The 16,738-nt window shown below is 63.7% G+C and overlaps 8 protein-coding genes across 8 annotated transcripts; 4 read left to right on the forward strand and 4 right to left on the reverse strand.

Annotated features, from left to right (window-relative positions):
• Positions 1-6: 6 nt before the first annotated feature.
• MRET_4100 (Jumonji domain protein) lies at positions 7-1,326 on the reverse strand (the record flags this gene model as incomplete). The annotated part of the gene is made up of 1 exon (XM_027630727.1): positions 7-1,326. The coding sequence occupies one exon, from the start codon at positions 1,324-1,326 to the stop codon at positions 7-9; it is 1,320 nt and encodes a 439-aa protein (XP_027486681.1).
• Positions 1,327-1,436: 110 nt separating this feature from the next.
• MRET_4101 (protein RER1) lies at positions 1,437-2,108 on the forward strand (the record flags this gene model as incomplete). Its single annotated transcript, XM_027630728.1, has 1 exon — positions 1,437-2,108. One exon carries the CDS (start codon positions 1,437-1,439, stop codon positions 2,106-2,108), a length of 672 nt encoding a protein of 223 aa, XP_027486575.1.
• Positions 2,105-4,798, reverse strand: MRET_4102 (ubiquitin carboxyl-terminal hydrolase 25; the record flags this gene model as incomplete). Its single annotated transcript, XM_027630729.1, has 1 exon — positions 2,105-4,798. One exon carries the CDS (start codon positions 4,796-4,798, stop codon positions 2,105-2,107), a length of 2,694 nt encoding a protein of 897 aa, XP_027486688.1.
• Positions 4,799-4,844: 46 nt separating this feature from the next.
• MRET_4103 (HEAT repeat protein) lies at positions 4,845-10,496 on the forward strand (the record flags this gene model as incomplete). The annotated part of the gene is made up of 1 exon (XM_027630730.1): positions 4,845-10,496. The coding sequence occupies one exon, from the start codon at positions 4,845-4,847 to the stop codon at positions 10,494-10,496; it is 5,652 nt and encodes a 1,883-aa protein (XP_027486577.1).
• A 42-nt stretch (positions 10,497-10,538) lies between these two features.
• On the forward strand, positions 10,539-12,677 carry MRET_4104 (NLR family carD domain protein 3; the record flags this gene model as incomplete). Its single annotated transcript, XM_027630731.1, has 1 exon — positions 10,539-12,677. The coding sequence occupies one exon, from the start codon at positions 10,539-10,541 to the stop codon at positions 12,675-12,677; it is 2,139 nt and encodes a 712-aa protein (XP_027486573.1).
• A 10-nt stretch (positions 12,678-12,687) lies between these two features.
• MRET_4105 (mannosyl-oligosaccharide alpha-1,2-mannosidase) lies at positions 12,688-15,051 on the reverse strand (the record flags this gene model as incomplete). The annotated part of the gene is made up of 1 exon (XM_027630732.1): positions 12,688-15,051. The coding sequence occupies one exon, from the start codon at positions 15,049-15,051 to the stop codon at positions 12,688-12,690; it is 2,364 nt and encodes a 787-aa protein (XP_027486574.1).
• A 119-nt stretch (positions 15,052-15,170) lies between these two features.
• MRET_4106 (pyrimidine and pyridine-specific 5'-nucleotidase) lies at positions 15,171-15,955 on the reverse strand (the record flags this gene model as incomplete). Its single annotated transcript, XM_027630733.1, has 2 exons — positions 15,171-15,789; positions 15,822-15,955. The coding sequence occupies 2 exons, from the start codon at positions 15,953-15,955 to the stop codon at positions 15,171-15,173; spliced, it is 753 nt and encodes a 250-aa protein (XP_027486644.1).
• Positions 15,956-16,066: 111 nt separating this feature from the next.
• On the forward strand, positions 16,067-16,673 carry MRET_4107 (beta-1,4-N-acetylglucosaminyltransferase; the record flags this gene model as incomplete). Its single annotated transcript, XM_027630734.1, has 3 exons — positions 16,067-16,370; positions 16,395-16,539; positions 16,568-16,673. The coding sequence occupies 3 exons, from the start codon at positions 16,067-16,069 to the stop codon at positions 16,671-16,673; spliced, it is 555 nt and encodes a 184-aa protein (XP_027486678.1).
• Positions 16,674-16,738: the final 65 nt, after the last annotated feature.

Consider the following 16,738-nt stretch of genomic DNA (forward strand, 5'->3'; position numbering starts at 1 on the left):
GTATTTTTAGTTATGGTTATGTAGTATGACACGGTTCCGAATGGTATTCCAAACTTCTGTATCGACATAAGGTTCCTTGGCATCCTGTCCATCTGGCGGATGCATCCAGTAATTGAATGCGATATGAGGTGACCCATGACTTCCGTACGATGTGACTTCATGGAACCAGCTGGCAGGAACATAAAGCATTTGACCTGGTTTTAAATCTACCACCAAGGGTTTAGGACATCCCTGCAAGGGGATCATTGTTTTGTCGACATCTTTTGGAGCAGGTATGGGGGACGGAATGCGAAAATGTTCGTGGAGCACGCTAGGCGCAATATATGAAAAGCTCGGAGGTTCATCGCTCTCAAATAGCTGCTCGTACTCATCTTCATCTTGCTCAAACGCATCATTGTCAGATTCAGGATCCTGGAGGACTTCGTCATCTTCCTCGTCGTCGTCATCTTCCTCATCGTCGTCCTCATCCTCTTCAGGGTCATATTTGGCCCTCATCTCCTGAAGTGCTTGTTTGGCTTCTTCATACGATCCATGCACATCATGCTGAGCATGGTTCCGCCTCTTTTTTCCATTTTGGTGAGAGCGAGACGCTACGCGCCAGTGGGCGGCATCGATTTCATCGAGTCCATCAGCTCGAATCCGGTGGTCCGGCTCATACACCAACAGCCCGTTCTTGTGCAGATGCTCAACATGTCCGCGTAAGCGCAGGTATGGATAGGCAGTCGGGGGAAAGAGGATGAATCGTTTGTATCCTGACAGCAAAAGGTACAAGTTATCGTGGAAGTCGTGATGCAAACCAGACGACTTCGGTTCTTGGGTACCGCCGACCCAAAGGTTGCATTGCTGCAAAACCAGGTTGCCCAGAATACGTGGATGCAGAGGAAAATCTTTTTGCAGCAGATGCACAGGAGAGGGAAGAATCGGATCCATATCAGGCCAGTCTTCGTCCTCGCCCTGCTCCTCTTCTTGCTCGTACTGCGTCGTCAGATAGTATTTGCCACCCTGACGCTTGTCTTGCACGACGTCAAGAAATTGGGCGAATGTCATGGCCTCACGCTTCTCCGCTGTCCCAAACATTTGCTTCGTAGTATTGATAGGCTCTACCTTGACCTGCGCTTGGCCTGCCCGCTGACGCAGGTAGTCTAGGTCGGCCAAGCGCTCTCCATGCCAAGTGTCATCGTCCAAGAGGCCATCAAAAGCAGCAGGTTTTCTCTTCTGGATGTATTTCTCCCACATGGCCTGGGCACTTATACCTGCTGATTCGCGCGGTACGTCGGCATCATGTTCACTTGGCTCCCACCCAGCATACGAAGGCGAGGCGGACATGGTGGTGTTGGCAGCCCACGTGATCCAGTGGAGGCGGGCGCCCCTAGCGCGGCGCGTCATGCAGGCGACCAGCTTGTTGCCAGCACGCATCCAACGAGGCAGGCAGTATGATGCGTGCCGATGACCAAGGGATCGGTGCCCCAGCGCAAGGGGCTGCAGCGATCTTGCCTATGCTCTCGCCGAAAAACATCGTGGCCAAGGTGTCGAATTTGAACATGCGCCTGCAGCACATGATTGATATCACGGCGCCGTTTCCTATTCAGCGCTGGGGCATCACGGGGGGGCTGTTGTTCCTCTTCATGTTGCGGATTATTCTTATGCATGGCTGGTACATTGTATGCTATGCGCTGTTCATTTACCTGCTGAATTTGTTTCTTGCATTCCTGACGCCCAAATTTGACCCGGCCTTTGAGTCCGACTTGGCCGCCCAAGACGTGGAAGAGGGCGAACCTGGTCTGCCTACCACGTTGTCAGGCGCTGGTGGCTCTGGTCTTATGAGTGATGTGTTTCACCCCACCGATGCGAAGGATCAGGACGAGTTCCGTCCATTTATACGGCGACTGCCCGAATTCAAGTTTTGGATTAGTGCAACACAAGCTATTCTCGTGTCGCTGGGCGCCACCATGTTCCGCGTATTCGATATTCCCGTGTTTTGGCCCATCTTGGTGCTGTACTTTGCTACGCTCTTTGTGATTACTATGCGCCGTCAGATTGAACATATGATACGCTACAAATATCTACCCTTTGACATGGGCCGCAAGGCTCGCTACGGTCGCGGCTAATGGCGCGGGCTGGATAATATGTGTTGTACATCTTGGCGCACATACACCACAAGGTAGGATGTAGCGCCCGTAGGGTCTTTGGACACTTCTCCCTCGGTGATGGGTGCGACATGGGTATCGTTGAGCGTCATCCACTCGTTCTTGGCAAAATCGCGCTGATTGACAAAGTAGTGGCCGTGTGTGGCTTCTCCGCGGTGCATGCACACGCTGGCGAGTCGGTACGGAAGGTGCGTCTCTTCCGACCATAATGTCTCGAGATCGGAGTGCAGGGCGTCGGCCTGCGTCGTCAGTGCCTGGGCTTTGGCACGCATGATCAGCGAGACACTTTCGAGTTCAGAGGGAGCGTGCTCGTTCAACAAAGCATGCCATTCTGTATCTTGATTCTGCTCTGCGGCATGTTTCCAGACGTTTAGGCGCCTAGTTATGCGCTCCAAAGCCATGAGCTCGTCCCCCTGGAGTTGATGGACCTGTTCCAGCAGGGCAGCGCGTTCGCGACGCAGTGCAAGGGTGCGTTCATGCAGCGCTTGGAGCGCATCGAAACGTTCTGGAGGCGCGCAAGAGGCATCCATGTACCGATCTAGATAGAGGGTATCCGGCAGGTCCAACGCCGCCTGATGTTTGACGATGCGCTGTGCCTTGCGGTCGTACTGTACGCGCTGAACGTGGATTTGGAGGAGGGGTGGGGCCTGTTTGAGCGTGATGCGCCGCTGCAGGCGCGCTTCGTTGTCCCAAGGCACTTGTTCATCGTTGAAAAAGGTGTCAAGCGCGTCGTACATGCTGCGCACGTCGGGAAGGAGTGTGACGGGCACGGATGTGAATGTCTGCTCGGTCGTTCGCGGACTGTCCTTGGGAGGCGGATCCAGCGTTTGTATCGATGTGCCGAGGAAGAGACGCTGCACCTCGTCGGATGGACATGCTTGGTCGAGCAGTGTCGTCATGTTCCCGAGACACTCGCACACGTCCTGCTGGGTCGTGACCTGCGACATGAGCTCGTCTTTGGAGCACGCATACGCTTGTTCCCAGGCGAGTGGGACGAGGGCGAGATAGGCGAGTTCCTTGCGGGGAGTGAGGGCCCATTCCTTCGAGGTCGCCATATCGCGGAAGAGGGCGTCGAGTTCGTGCGCGAGGGACAAAGCACGTTGGTGCTCTGCCGACTTGGCTTCCGTGCCCGCGCGATGAACGGCGTCGCGAATCGGCGCGATAAATCCAAGATATTGGAGGAGCGAGTTGAGATAGCACGTATTGCCCAAATTGTGCAGTCCCCGCGGCATGTCGTGCGCGGGGCCCGCGTCTGCTTCGCCGCGCAAAAAGCGGAGCAGGTAGGCACTGTGCCGCGCCTCGGCCACTCGTTCTAAAGCGGCGCGAAGAAGCTCCGAGCGGGCGTGTGATTCAGCCGCGTAGACCTGGTAGCCGACGAGAAGCAGGGCATCGTCGACGTCCGCATTCGTCTGAAGAAGCTGGTAGGCGTCGTCGGGATGTTGGATGGGATTTCTGCGCTCGCGTTCCTCGAGGGCGGGGGCAGGCGCGTGGTACTGCGCCACGGTGCGCAAGGCTTGTCGTGCGCTGCGCAGGTCTTCGTCGGTGCCGTGGTCGAGTGCCTCTTTCACAGCGCGATCGTAGGCTGCGATCACCTTGTCCACTGGCGCAGGCGGTGGCGATGGCGATGGGTCCCACAGCGAGGCGGGGCTCGGTGCCACAGCGGGCATGGCCACGCCCAGCCGCGCGTAGCTCGCGCGGACGTCTTTGTACGCGTAGAGCCCTTGACTCTGCTCTATGGCCATCAGAGTCGTGAGCGGCTCACCGGCGTGGCGGAGATCGTGGAGGCACTCGAGTGCCAGGAACAGCTCCTGGCGGCGGTGCGGAAAGCACGCCGTGTTCATGCGGTACATGTCGCACACGACGCCTGCGTCTTCCTGCGTCGACACGCCCAGGCGTGCGCATGCCAAGTGCGTCTGCGCATCGGCCGTAGGGACGTTGGCTGGCATGAGCACAGAGGCATGGGCCTCGATGCGCCAGCCGGGCGGTGGCGCGGGCGGTGCGTGTCCCAGATGCGTGCACCACACGGCGAGCTCAGTGTATATGCGCCAGCTCATGGAGGGAGGTGGATGCAGCGCCAATCGATGCGGCGCATCTTCCATGGGCGCGACATGCCATCCAAAGTGCCGCATGAGTGCCTCGAGAGAGGCGTCCCAGCGCAGCATCTGCGTCATGACCTTGCCATCCAGGGGCACGGGCCGCGTCTCGCCACGCAGGGCATTCCCGAGAATGCGCGCGAGTGATGCGCTCGCTCGCGCTACTTCGGACGTGGGCGTCTGGCCTGGCGCGGGAGCCTGGGCGCGGGCGGCGTGGAACGCCTCCCACAAGGCCGAGGGCAGTGCGGCTTCGTACGTGCGGGATACCCACGCGTCGCGACGGATCACGTCCGTGTGACAAAGTCCGTCCTCGTGCGCATCGCTGTACCAGATCGGCCCATGCATGCCGGGCGCTGGGGCTGGGCAGGGCGACGGCGCAGGCTGATCGCACCGCACGGTGCTCACCCACGTCATGCGCTCCGGCAGGAACACGGCGTGCTCATGGGGCAGTGCATCCGCTTCGCCGTTCGTATGCACAGCATACGCGTGTCCGTAGGGGACGAGGCCGCTTTGCGCGAGCGCCGCCGGCGTCCGTAGGCACTCGCGCCATGACGTCATGAAGAAACCCAGCGCCGCCACGCGTCGTGGGTTTAGTCATTCGACCATGACCGCCGAGGCACGAGCCGAGGAGGCGCGGCGGCCGATGCCGCTGCTGCCAGAGGAGGCCGATGTGGTCGAGGCCGTGCAGCAGGGGCGTGCGGACGTGTTTCTTGTGCCGTGGCTGACGCGTGTGCAGTGCCTGCTGGAGGAGGGCGAGGTGCGAGGCGTGGCGGCGCTCGTGGATCGCCTCTTGAGTCTGTGTGGCGTTCGTCCGGGCACGCCGCCTTGGCATCAGATCGAGGTGGGACGCAGCGTGCGATACCTCGTGGCGCGGTGCATGGTGTTGGTGTATAGAACGGATGCGCCGAAGCCGCCTCTGTTTGAAGTGATGGGTCTGCTGCGCGATGTGTTCGCGGCCGATATACCGACGCCCGCGCATGTGGCTGCGATGCATGTGTCTCGCGAGCTGGTGCGGGCGTTTCCGCCACACGTCGGATCACAGAGCTCGGCGATTCCTCCGTGTTTGCGCCTGATCCGCCCCTCGTCGCACACCGTCGTGGTGCGGTTCTATGCGCTGCGCTTGTTGGCGTGCTTGACGCCGCCACCTGCGATGCTCAAAGACGTGCTCAAAGTGCTCAAGAGCGGCCTGTCTGATAAGGCCGGCGCCGTCGTGCGCGGCTGCGCCGCGTGTCTCGAGGCGCTCGCGCCGACATCCCGAGCGGAGATCGAGGCGTGGCTCGCGCTCGTCGTCAAGTCCATCCACGGCGTGGACGCCCATACCCGAGCCTCGCTCGCGCGTCTCGCCGCCGTGCTGCTGTGCCAGACAGCGTCCTCTGCTGCGGCGGACGAGGGCAAGGACCCCGTCGTCCAGCCCGTGTATGCGGTCTCTGAGCAGCTGCACCTCTTGTATGGCCACCTGAGTCGCGCGTCGACGCAGGAAGCACGCACAGAGATGCTTAGCATGTACGATGCGCTGTTGACGCGGCACGGCAGCGCGTGGCTCGAGCAGCACTTGGACGTCGTCTACACGCACCTCGTGCAGGAGATCGCGACGCGCCTGCCGAACGGCGCCGAGTTGGTGCGCCGCCTCCTCGATCCACATTGGCCGGCCCTCTCTGAGCCGGCGCAGGAGCGCGCTGCCGCGTACTTGGGCACGCACGTCCTTGCGATGTGGCCGCCGTCGACGCCGACGCAGCCCGTGCCGAGCGAGGCGGCGCTGTGCGTGACGCTCGACGCCACGGCTGTGCTGGTGGCGCAGCTGGGCGAGCTTTCTGCGACGCTGCATGAGGCGCTGTACGAGGTGCATAGGCGTCTTTTGACGCATCCCGCGCTGGCCGTGCAAGTGCGCGCGGCGTGGTGGCTGAGTGTCGCGTGCAGCGTCGAGCCATGGCTGTTGGCGCCGACGTACGCGGAGCTGCTCGGATGTATGCGCCGTGATACCGAGGCTCTGAGCAAGCCGCAGCATGATCGCGGCGTGTCGTTGCGTGCGCGCCTCGTGGGGCACAGCGCGGCGCTCGCGGCGCTCGCGCGTGTAGCGGCGCAGCATCCCCTGTACATGCGGAATGACGATGTCGACGAGGTGTGTTTGCTCGCGATGGATCTACGGACGCGCTACAGCGAGACGCCAGCTGCGCCGCATGCGTCGGCGGCGGTCGGGAGTGCGTGGATGCTCGTGGGATCGCTCATGGCGCTGGGCCCCGAGTTTCTGCGCGCGCAAGTGCCGACGCTGCTGCACGCTTGGCGCCAGGCGTGGGCGGATCGGCCGTGGCGTGAGATGGACGAGGGTGCCTACCTCGTAACGGAGCGTCTCGGCGCGCTGAGCAGCATGCACGCGTTCTTCTTGCATGGCGGCCACGCGCTGCTGACGCCCGAGACGGCGCGGCGTCTCGTCGCGCTGCAAAGTCAAGCGCTGGCGTTTCTCGCGGCGTGGGAGCGCCGCGCGCCCGGCACGAGTGAGGCGTCCCTGCTGCGTGCGCGCATGCTGCGGTGCTGTACGCATCTCGCGCAGGCGCCTGCGATGGAGACGCTGGCGCCCGCGTTGCTGCGTCTGTGCGTCGAGTGGCTGACGCGAGCCGAGTACGCATCGCCATCCGGCGCGGCGCCGCCAGTGCATGCGCCGGGCGCGACGCCGTGGACCGTGCAGGATGGCGTGGCGATGGGCGTGACGAGTCTGTTGGCGCAGGACCGCGTCGCCCTGGACGCGTGGACGCCGAGCTTTGTGTCTGCGCAGTGCCAGGCAGGTCCGCGCGTCGGCACGCCCGTGTCGGGCGCGCTGGAGCATGATACGATGGCGCTGTATGCTCTGCCTGTGGAGCCGGATGCAGGCTGGGGCCTCGTGCCGCGCGCGCCTGCGCCGATGCCGGCGCATGTCGCCGAGGTCGATGCGGCCGCGGAGCTGTTCGCGGCGCTCTTCCCGTTTGCGTGCCGCGACGTGCAGATCGGCGCGAGCGAGGGTCTGCAGGCCGCGCAGCGGCGCCCCGCACTGGACAAGCAGCCTGGGCGGCGGATGGCCGTGATGGCGAACAGCGTCGTCGCGCTGCTGGGCGCCGTGCGTACGGCTGCGCAGCCTGTGCATCGCGCGTCGGGCTTTGCGAACGAGCGCATCAATGCGGCGATCCGCGGCGTCGCGCAGACGGCGCTGCAGCAGGGACCTGCGGTGCTGCGCCGCGCCGCCGCGGAGCTGTACGGCTACCTGGCCAGCCTCGCGGGCTCCGTGTCGCTCTCGGCGCAGGTGGCCTGCATGGTCGAGCAGATCGGCGATGCGCGGCATGCGGACGCTCGCGCGGCGTGCGTCCTTGCGCTGGGCGAGATGTATGCGCGCCTCGGCGGCCTGCGCGCCGCGCCGCTGACCAAGAGCGTGCACACGCTCGCGCTGTCGCTCGCGCACGATCCGCACCCGGCCGTGCACTGCTGTGCGCTCGAGGCGCTCGCGAGCGTCGCTGAGGCGGCTGGCGTGGCGTACGAGCCGTACGTCGAGAGCACTTTGCGCCTCATGACGCGCCTGTGCGCGGCGGCGACGCACGAGCCGGAGGGCGGGAGTGTGGGCAGCAGCAATCTGCGCGTACATCTGCCGGCGTACCCGGGCGTCGCGCGCGTGCTGAGTGCGCTGGTGGGTGTGCTCGGCCCGGACTTGCAGGCGGCCGAAGCGACGCGGCACTGGCTGTACGCGCTCCTGCTGCACCTCGCGCACGACGGAGGCGACGCGGTGCCGGAGGCGATCGTCGGCCTGCAGCGACTCGAGCTCGTCGTGCCGAGCATGCTGGCGACGCGCGTGTGGGCCGACGTGCTGCGTGACGCCGTGCAGCAGCCTCGTCTCGCTCCGACGGCAGCGGGGGCGTACGGCCAAATGGCGCAGCGCGGCTCGGCGTGGCTCGCGCGCTACGGCGGGCCGTCGCTGCTCGTGACGCTGCTGCGCCAGCTGGACGCGCACCCGCACCTCGATGGGATTCGCGCGCTGATCCACGCCTGGCTCCGCGATACCGCGCCGATGCGCCCGTGTGCGTGGATGGATCTGTGCTGCACGGTGCTGCTGACGCCCGAGGCGCTGCGCACGCAGCGCGTCGCGGGCGCGGGCGGCGACGTCGACGAAGCGGCGATGGCGCTCGCGCCCGACGACACCGAGACGCAGGCGCTGTCGGTGCGGTGGCGCACGCAGCGCTTTGTGCTGACGTGCATGCACGACGTGCTGGCGTGTGTGCACACGCGCGCCGAGCATGTGGGGCGCGGAAGCGATGCGCGCGATCGGCGCGTGCTGAGCAGCCGCGTGAGCGATATGCTGCGGGCGGCGTGCAGTGCGAGCACGGCGACGCACCGCGCCGTGCGGTCGCAGGGCCTACAGGTGCTGCGCGATGTGCTCGAGTCGTTCGCCGAGACGCCGGATCCGGACTTTGGCGAGGCGCGCCTGCTCGAGCAGTTCCAGGCGCAGCTCACGGCCGCGCTCACGGCCGCGTGGGGCGCCGACACGCCGCCGGACGTGCGTGCGGCGGCAATCGCCGTGAGCGGCGTGTACCTGAGCGCGGGCATCGATGCGTCGCCGACGAGCCGCATGGGGCGTCGGATGGTATCGGCGCTGGAGGGCGCGCCGAGCGCAGACGCGTCGCTCACGGCGCAGGCCGCCGCGTACGTGCACGTCGCGGTGATCCGCGCGTGGGCGCGCATGGCGCTCACGCCGGGCCTCGCGACGCTCGTGGCGCCGCATGTCCCCACGCTCGCGCGGGCGTGGGTGCATATGCTCACGGCGTACGCGACGCTGCGCGCCGATCGCACCGCGTCCGTCGCAAGTGCGTGGCTGAGCCCGGACAGTGCGCTCGCGCCGCTCGTGCAGGCGCACATGCGCGGCACGCTCGCGCAGGCGTATCCGACGCTGCTGCAGGCGCTCACGAGCGTGTTTGCATCGCATCCTGACGTCGTGCAGGCGGCGCTTGCGCAGGATCTGGGCGATGCGCGTCGGGCGTTCATGGCGCTGTACGGCCTCGCGCTCGAGACGCTGTGGGAGGCGCTCGATCGGCCTGCGGCGCCGAGCCTGCTCAGCGTCGTGCTGCGCTCGCTGCACGTGCTCGTCGATGTGCGGTACAGCGGGTCGTTCCTGCTGCAGGACGCCCCGTTCGACGAGCTCGTGTGCGTGTGCCAGCGCGCCCTGCTGGGCACGGACACGGCCGTGCAGCGCGGCGTCGTGCAGCTGATCCGCGCGATGGTGCGCTCGATGCGCGAGCGCCTGCTGCTGCACGACGACGGCACGGTGCAGGACATGCCGTCGTCGAAGCTCGGCCGTCTGTGGCGCCTGCTCAGCCATGTCATGGAGCTGCTGCCGAGTCAGCCGACGCCGCGCACGGAGCGCGCGACGCTCCTGCAGATGGTGTGGTGCACGCTCGCGGACATGATCGCGGTGGGCAGCGCGTCGCTGCAGCTCGAGCTCGTCGCCGTCTCGCTGCACATGCTCGTCGCGTACGCGCGCCGCGAAGACGAGGCGGCGTGGATGCTCACGCCCGCCCTGTCGGTGCTCCGCGAGATCTGCGCGGCCGCGTGTGCGTCCGCGCACGCCGACGCGAATCTCGCGCACCGCGCCGTGCAAGGCTTCCTCAGCGCGATGATCGATATGAGCGATGCGCTGCGCGCGCGCTCCGGCGACATGGTATCGCGGCGCAGCGGCCATGCCCTCGTGAGCGCAAGCCTCGTGCTCACGCATCTCGACGCGTCCATCACGATCAGCAGCGAGGTGACGGAGCGCCTCGCCTTTCTTCTCGCGCAGAAACTCGACACGGACGACGACGCGCCCATCGCGCTGCAGTGCCTCCGGTCCATGGTGCACGCCCAGCCGCCGCGCCACTCGCTGCACCTGTGCCTGGGCGCGTGCCTCCCGTCGCTCGTCGCGCACGCGCTGCGGACGCACGCCGACGCCGCGCTCGATGTCCTCGTCGCCCTCGTGCATGCCATGCCGCCCGACGCGGCCCTGCGCGTGTGCGTGCCCGTCGCCGTCACGTACCTCGAGCGCCCTGCGCCGTCGCCGCACGTCGTGCACGCGGTCGTCGAGCTCGCCCGCACGCACGCGGACGCCTTCCGCACCGCAACGCGCGCCCTCGACGACGACGCCCGCACACGCCTGCAGCAGACGTTCCGCACCGCCATCGGCGCCCCCGCCGCGCCCACCGCCGCGCCCAGCGGCGAAGGACGCATTGCGCTCCGCACGTTTGGCGCAGCGGAGTGGAGGTCCTCATAGCGCTTCGTAGCTCCGCGGCGCCGCTTCGCCGCCTGCGGCTCGATGGCCACGGAAGCCGACGACGACGACGAGACGCATGGCGCCGTGCGTCCGCTGCCTCCCTCGAAGGCACGCACGCAGCCAGGCCGCAGCATTCTGCGCGCTGCGCCGCCACTCGCGAACGACACTCTCTGGGCCGGTCGCGAGTGGCTGTACAGCGTGAATGCGCGCCTCGCCCAAAAGAACGTCGCCGTCCAAGTGCCCGTGCCGGACGGCCACCTGCTCGGACACATGCTCCGCCGCTGGCACGGGCAGCAGCCCAGCACACCGCCCGAGCACATGCATGATGCTGGCCTGCGCCACGTCCATTTCCGCACGGAAGACCTCTCGCACACCTACCCCATCTCCCGCACACGCGCCCCCGCGCACGAGGCCGAGACGCGCGAGCGCATCGAGTCCGAGGCCCTCGACCGCGCCCGCCGCCTCTGCGGACGCCCCTGGTCCGCATGCGAACTCGAAAGCCTGTACCGCGTCTGCTGCCGAGCCCGCGAGGACGCGCCGCACGCCAGCATCATCCATGTGCTCGCACAGGCGGCGCTGTGGCCCCAGGCCCGCGCCCGCACGCTGGACTTTGCCGATACTGCCCTCGCGCCGCACGCCGTCGCCCTCGCCGACATGCTCTGCGCCCCGACCGGCGTCCAAGTCCTCCGCTTCGATCGCTGCGGCCTAGACACCGACGCCGTGCGCGCCCTCGCAGCCGCCGTCTTTACGAGCCACAGCGTACACACGCTCAGCCTCGCCGACAACCCCGGCATCCAGACGCGCGGATGGCGCGCTATCGGCGCACTCGTCCAGGACGACCGCGTCCTGCGGCACTTGGATCTGTCGCACCACGCCCTATCCACATCGTCCTGGCGCGCCGTCCTCTCGCCCCTCACACGCGGTCATTCTACGCTACAAACGCTCAGACTCGATCACAGCGCCCTGCGCCCCGCCCACCTCGAGTGCGTCGCCGAGGCCGTGCGCGCCTCGTCCCTCCAGCACGTATCGCTGCGCCACAGCGGCCTGGGCGACGGCAGCGCACCACGCCTGTCACGCATGCTCATGGACTGGGACGAACACGCCCGCCCCGCCATCGAAGACATCGAGCGCGTCGGCGTCGTGACCGTCCCGGCCACCGACGACTTGTACGGCGACGAAAGCCAACTTCACGTCATCACCTCGCTGCTCCACGGCCACGACGCGCCCCACGCGCCATCCCGCCGCCACGAGCGGCGCGAGGCCATCATCGCCCGCGCCCAGGCCTTCCAGCACGCGCTCTCGGACATACCCGCGCGCGGGCACCTGCTCACCCTCGACCTCAGAGGCAACGCCCTGCACGACGCAGACGCAGCCATCCTCGCGACGGCCCTGCGCAGGAATCGCACGCTGCGCGTGTGCTCGCTCGCCGACAATCACATCACGCCGCACGGCCTCGCCTGCATCGCCGACGCCCTGCGCTACAACACAACCCTCGAGACCCTGGACCTGAGCGGCAATCCATGCGGCGGACCCGCCTTGGATGGCGTACTCCGACTGCGCGTCGCTTTGGCCGTGCATCCGCGACTCAAGCGCGTCGTCTTCGCCGACACCCAGCTCGCCGCCGAGGGCGCCTTGGTGCTCGCCGAGTGCCTGCCCGACGCAGAGCATCTCGTGCACCTGGACCTCACACGCAATCCACTCGGCCTCGTCGGCATGCTCGGCCTCGCCGCCGGCACGCGTCGCAACGCCTCCCTCCGGTGCTTGGACGTCTCGCTCCAAGACGACCCTGCCTTTGTCGAAGCCGCCCGCGACGTGTACACGCACTGTGCCCACAACACCCACACGGCACTCGCACACGCACCGCCCGGCGTCCACGTCCAGCGCCCCCTCGACAAGTCAGCCTTGGCACGCGCTTTGCTCGACAAGGAGCAGCGCAGCACCACCGAGACCAGCCAGCCAGCCAGTGAGACGGAGCCATCCGAGTACTCGGAGCCAGCCGACGCGAACGAGGCCAACGACGCCACGCCGACCACAGAGCCGTCCCCCGCCGCCGCGCCCAACGAGCGCGCCGCGTCGCCGCAGAGCGAAGAAAACATCGGGCTCGACGCACCCGACCCACCAGGCGAACCCGCGCGCCATGCACCGCCCGACGCCGCGCACACAGACGATCCCGCTCCGTAGGCTACGCCCCTCACACGACGGCGCCCGTGTCGTTGACCTCGGCCCACAAAACCTCGAGCAGCCGCGCCGTCTTGCCACTCGCCTGCCGCTGCGCCTCCCAAAGCCCTCGCTGCATAGGCGTGCCCTGGCCCCGCGGCCGAAGGATCGCCGGGAAGCGGCGGTCTACACGCGGGAACGAGGCCGGAACGTCGCCTGCGCGCGCCCAGCGACCCGCCCGCGGCAAAAGGAATGGATGCGCCTCCGTCGAAAACACAAAGTCATCCAGCGACACAAGGTCAGGAGGCGAGAACAAGAGGTAGTAGTACTTGAACGTCTCCGCCAGCACAAAACTCTCCATACTGTCGCTATGCCGCACGGGCACAGCATTCACGTCGTAAATCGTGCTGGTGCCGGAACGCGTCAGGCAGTGCGTCATCCACGAGGCAAACATCTGCCAGCCACGCTCCTGCCACACCGGATCCCCCGTCGTGCGCCACATGTACAGCACACTTTCAATCACCTCAGGGCGGTTGCGATAGTCTTCATGCCATATATAGCGCACACCCACAAACGGATCGCCGACCGGCGGACCACGATGCCGCGTGCCGTCTGCCTCCGTGACCACGCGGTACATGTCCTTGTCCTGCGGATGATAAAACTCCAGCGCTTCCGCACCGAGGCCCGTGAGACTGCTGTTGTAGCCCCAGTAGCATGTCTCCGTGGTCATACGCGCAATGTTGAGGTAGTGGCGCCGATCCGGCACGATCCGCGACCCAAGCGCCATCATACCCCCACTGAAGCAAGCCAAGTGCTCCAGCGACACCTGACTTCGACCATGCCCCATCGAGCTCACCACGACGGACAGCGAAGGCGCATGGGGCACGACTGTCACGTTCTTCCACAGATGCTGTTCTGCCGAGTCCATCGCTTCCGTGAACATACGCTCATATTGCGGCAGAACACCGCCCAGAAGCTGGTGCTCCTTGACTAGATATTCATAGTACGAGTCGAGTCCACCGCCAAAAGAGTACTTGCTACTCACGATGCCCTCCTCCGGGTACAAGACAGCGGGAAGAAGCGTGCCAAACTGGCTCAGCTTCGTCATGTTGCGGTCGAGAAAATCAGTCACACGCTGCACACGGTCAAAGTACGTGCGGTTGCCCGTCACCTGCCACAGCCGAGTGTACTCGAGCAGCATACTCGTAGCCTCCGCCAAGACAACTTCCCCTGAATAAAGAAGGGCCAAGTCGGACGCGTACGTGACGTTTTCGCCCGGACGCATACGGCCCAACGGCACACCCGTCAGCGTGTTGAAGGCAGGCAGCATGAGCTGCGCAAGCTCCTCAGCTCGTTCCACCATGAGTGCATCTCCCGTCAAGTCATACGCCGACAACAGTCCCCCCAAGTAGCGGATCGCCGTCTCAAACACGGGAATACGGCCATCGGCGGACGAATACGCACTTCGACTGCCACCCACGAAATAAAAGTCCACATCATGCACATGCTCGCGAGCCAAGTGGTACTCCTTGTCCAGTCCCATGATCAGCAGCGTATCAAGAGAGTCAATCACGGTCGCTCCCCACCCATTGAAATGGTTGTTGTACTTCTCCGTCACCGGCGTAACTTCATCTGCCCCCCATGCATAGTCCTTGTACCCTTGCCACGCTCGGATAAAGGCGCTTTTCACCAGCTTTTGCCGCTTCTTCAAAAGCTGATCACGCTTCGGATCGAAACGCTTGCCTGAGTACTGCGATGCATCCTCGAAGCCAAACTGCACGCGCTCCTGTCGTTCGGGGTACAATGTGTCCATGTCAGCAAGGGGAGACGTCCACCTGTTATAGGGATACGGCCTCCCATCATGCTCCTTGGGCTGCTTGCTGGGGTGCATGGCATCCTCAGGCTGTGTGCGAGATCCATTGCGTGTGGGCGACCAAGGAGGGTGCGTCCATGCCGTCCGAGACGTCCCGTTGAAACGCGCACGTGGATGCATCAAAGCAGGGGGCGCATTCAATAGTGCCATCACATCCGGAGGAATCTCTCCTCGGTGCGGATTGTATCTTGGGTATACCAGGTCCAGAGAAGGCCATTTGATCGTGGGGTCCGTCGCAGCAGGAAACGCCTCATTCGTTAGCGTGGAGGCAGAAGTGGGATCGATCGATATCGCATCTTGGATCAGTGACTTGTTCAGACGATGCCAGTTCGAGCCTCGGTGTGGCGCCATCGATTCAGTGTGGATGAACAGGTATAACACAAAAATCATGGCACGCGCAATCAGCAGCACGATGATCAAGTACAAAATGAAAAACAGCCGAGGCTTCCGCATGAGCTCAAACCTCAGCCGTTGCAAGGCATTATGTCCAGGCAATGGCGCATAATGCACTTGCCTTACAGGCATATTTAACTGAATATGGTCCGACACTTTGGGCGAACGACGTGGCTAGGCAGAACGGCCACGCTGCGCTCGGGTTGTGCATGTGGAGAAGGCGCCGGCCTTGACAAAACCTGGCACAGGGTCTACGAAAAGAGCTCAGGCCACACGGTGGGTAGTTGCAGCAGGTGGGATATCGTGAGGATGCCATCGGGCGTCGTAAAAGGCTCGTGAAAGTCGCCATGTTCGTCATAATGTACACTCTTGGACCAGCCCAGCTTGATGGCTTGCCGTACGTTGGCTATGCTGTCATCCACAAAGTAGTGCTGTGCCGTGGGCGCGGCATGGACAGCTTCCTGCGCAGCAAGGTAAAACTCTGCCTCAGGCTTGCACGAAAACTCTGGATTCGTATAGTCACAATACACGATACCCTCGACAATCGAGTCAAGCTGCAGTAGCGATAGGACACGGCGCGCATGAACTCTGTACGCATTTGTCAGGCTGAAGATGCTTGTCTTACGGCTCTTCAAACTCTTGAGCATGTCAATGAGTCTCGTATCAGGTCGGAGGATCTCCTCCAACGGAAGAGATGCGTCACACTTTTGGTCATAATCCAATGGGTCAATAGCATGATGCTGTACAAGACCGCGGATAGCAAGTCCATACTCTTTGTAATAGCGCATGTGCAGCGATGTCGCTTCTTCGTCGTCCAGTCCCAGCGAACGGAAATAATTGTGAATCCGCTCGACCATAAGATCCATCATCCTGGCACATTAGCACACACACCAACTACGCACCGTGTTTCCGCATGTGAATACAAAGTATTGTCAATGTCGAGCCACAATATGCATTCTGAGTCACTTGCGTCCACGGGCTCCCGTCGGAGCGACTCAAAGCCTACATACTCGTGCCATGGTTTGTCCAGCGACATGGTGCCAAACGGCAGAAAACCGCCGTTGCGGTGCATTATTTTATGGAGGCGTGTACAAACATGCACGGTCCCGCCACGAAGAAGCCTCCCGCCTCTGCCTTTCCACAGCGTATGCCGCGCGAAAACACCATCCTAGTAACTGTGGGCAGTACGCGGTTTGATGCACTGGTGTACAAGGCTTTATCAGAATCGTTTCTTGCGTGTGTTTGTCTCGCCCTAGGCCCACAAGCAGAGGTGTGGATCCAGTACGGTCACAGTGCGTTTGCCTTACCAAGCGGTGCAAAAAAAGGGACTCTACGGAATACAGAAGGCGTATGGATCGATACACAAGGCCAAGCCAAGACGTTTGCATTTGCCTTCACCCCCAAATTGCGATCATGGATCGACCATGCAGGCTTGGTGATTTCTCATGGTGGTACGTCTGACATGCTAAACCCAGGTTCTGGGACCATCATTGAAGTGCTACGATCGGATCATGCACCCAAACTTCTCGTGATGCCTAATACTACGCTCATGCATGACCACCAACGTGAGCTTGTGCAGCAATTATCTCAGGAGGGATATCTGAGTATGGGGCATATAGAGTACGTTTTGGATGCACTGACCAAGCAGCAATATAGATCAGATGATACCACAGGTGCTCTCCCGCAACTATGTGCGCTTCCCCGCACAAAACACAGTGGCAGTAAAACGAGTCGTAGAATCAGTCTGGTGTTGAATGAATGTGACACACCTCCATTGTATAAAACCCTAATTTGGTGGGTCGCCATCGATGCAACGTTG

The sequence above is a fragment of the Malassezia restricta genome, chromosome VIII (assembly GCF_003290485.1).
Source record: "Malassezia restricta chromosome VIII, complete sequence".
Lineage (NCBI taxonomy): Eukaryota > Fungi > Basidiomycota > Malasseziomycetes > Malasseziales > Malasseziaceae > Malassezia > Malassezia restricta.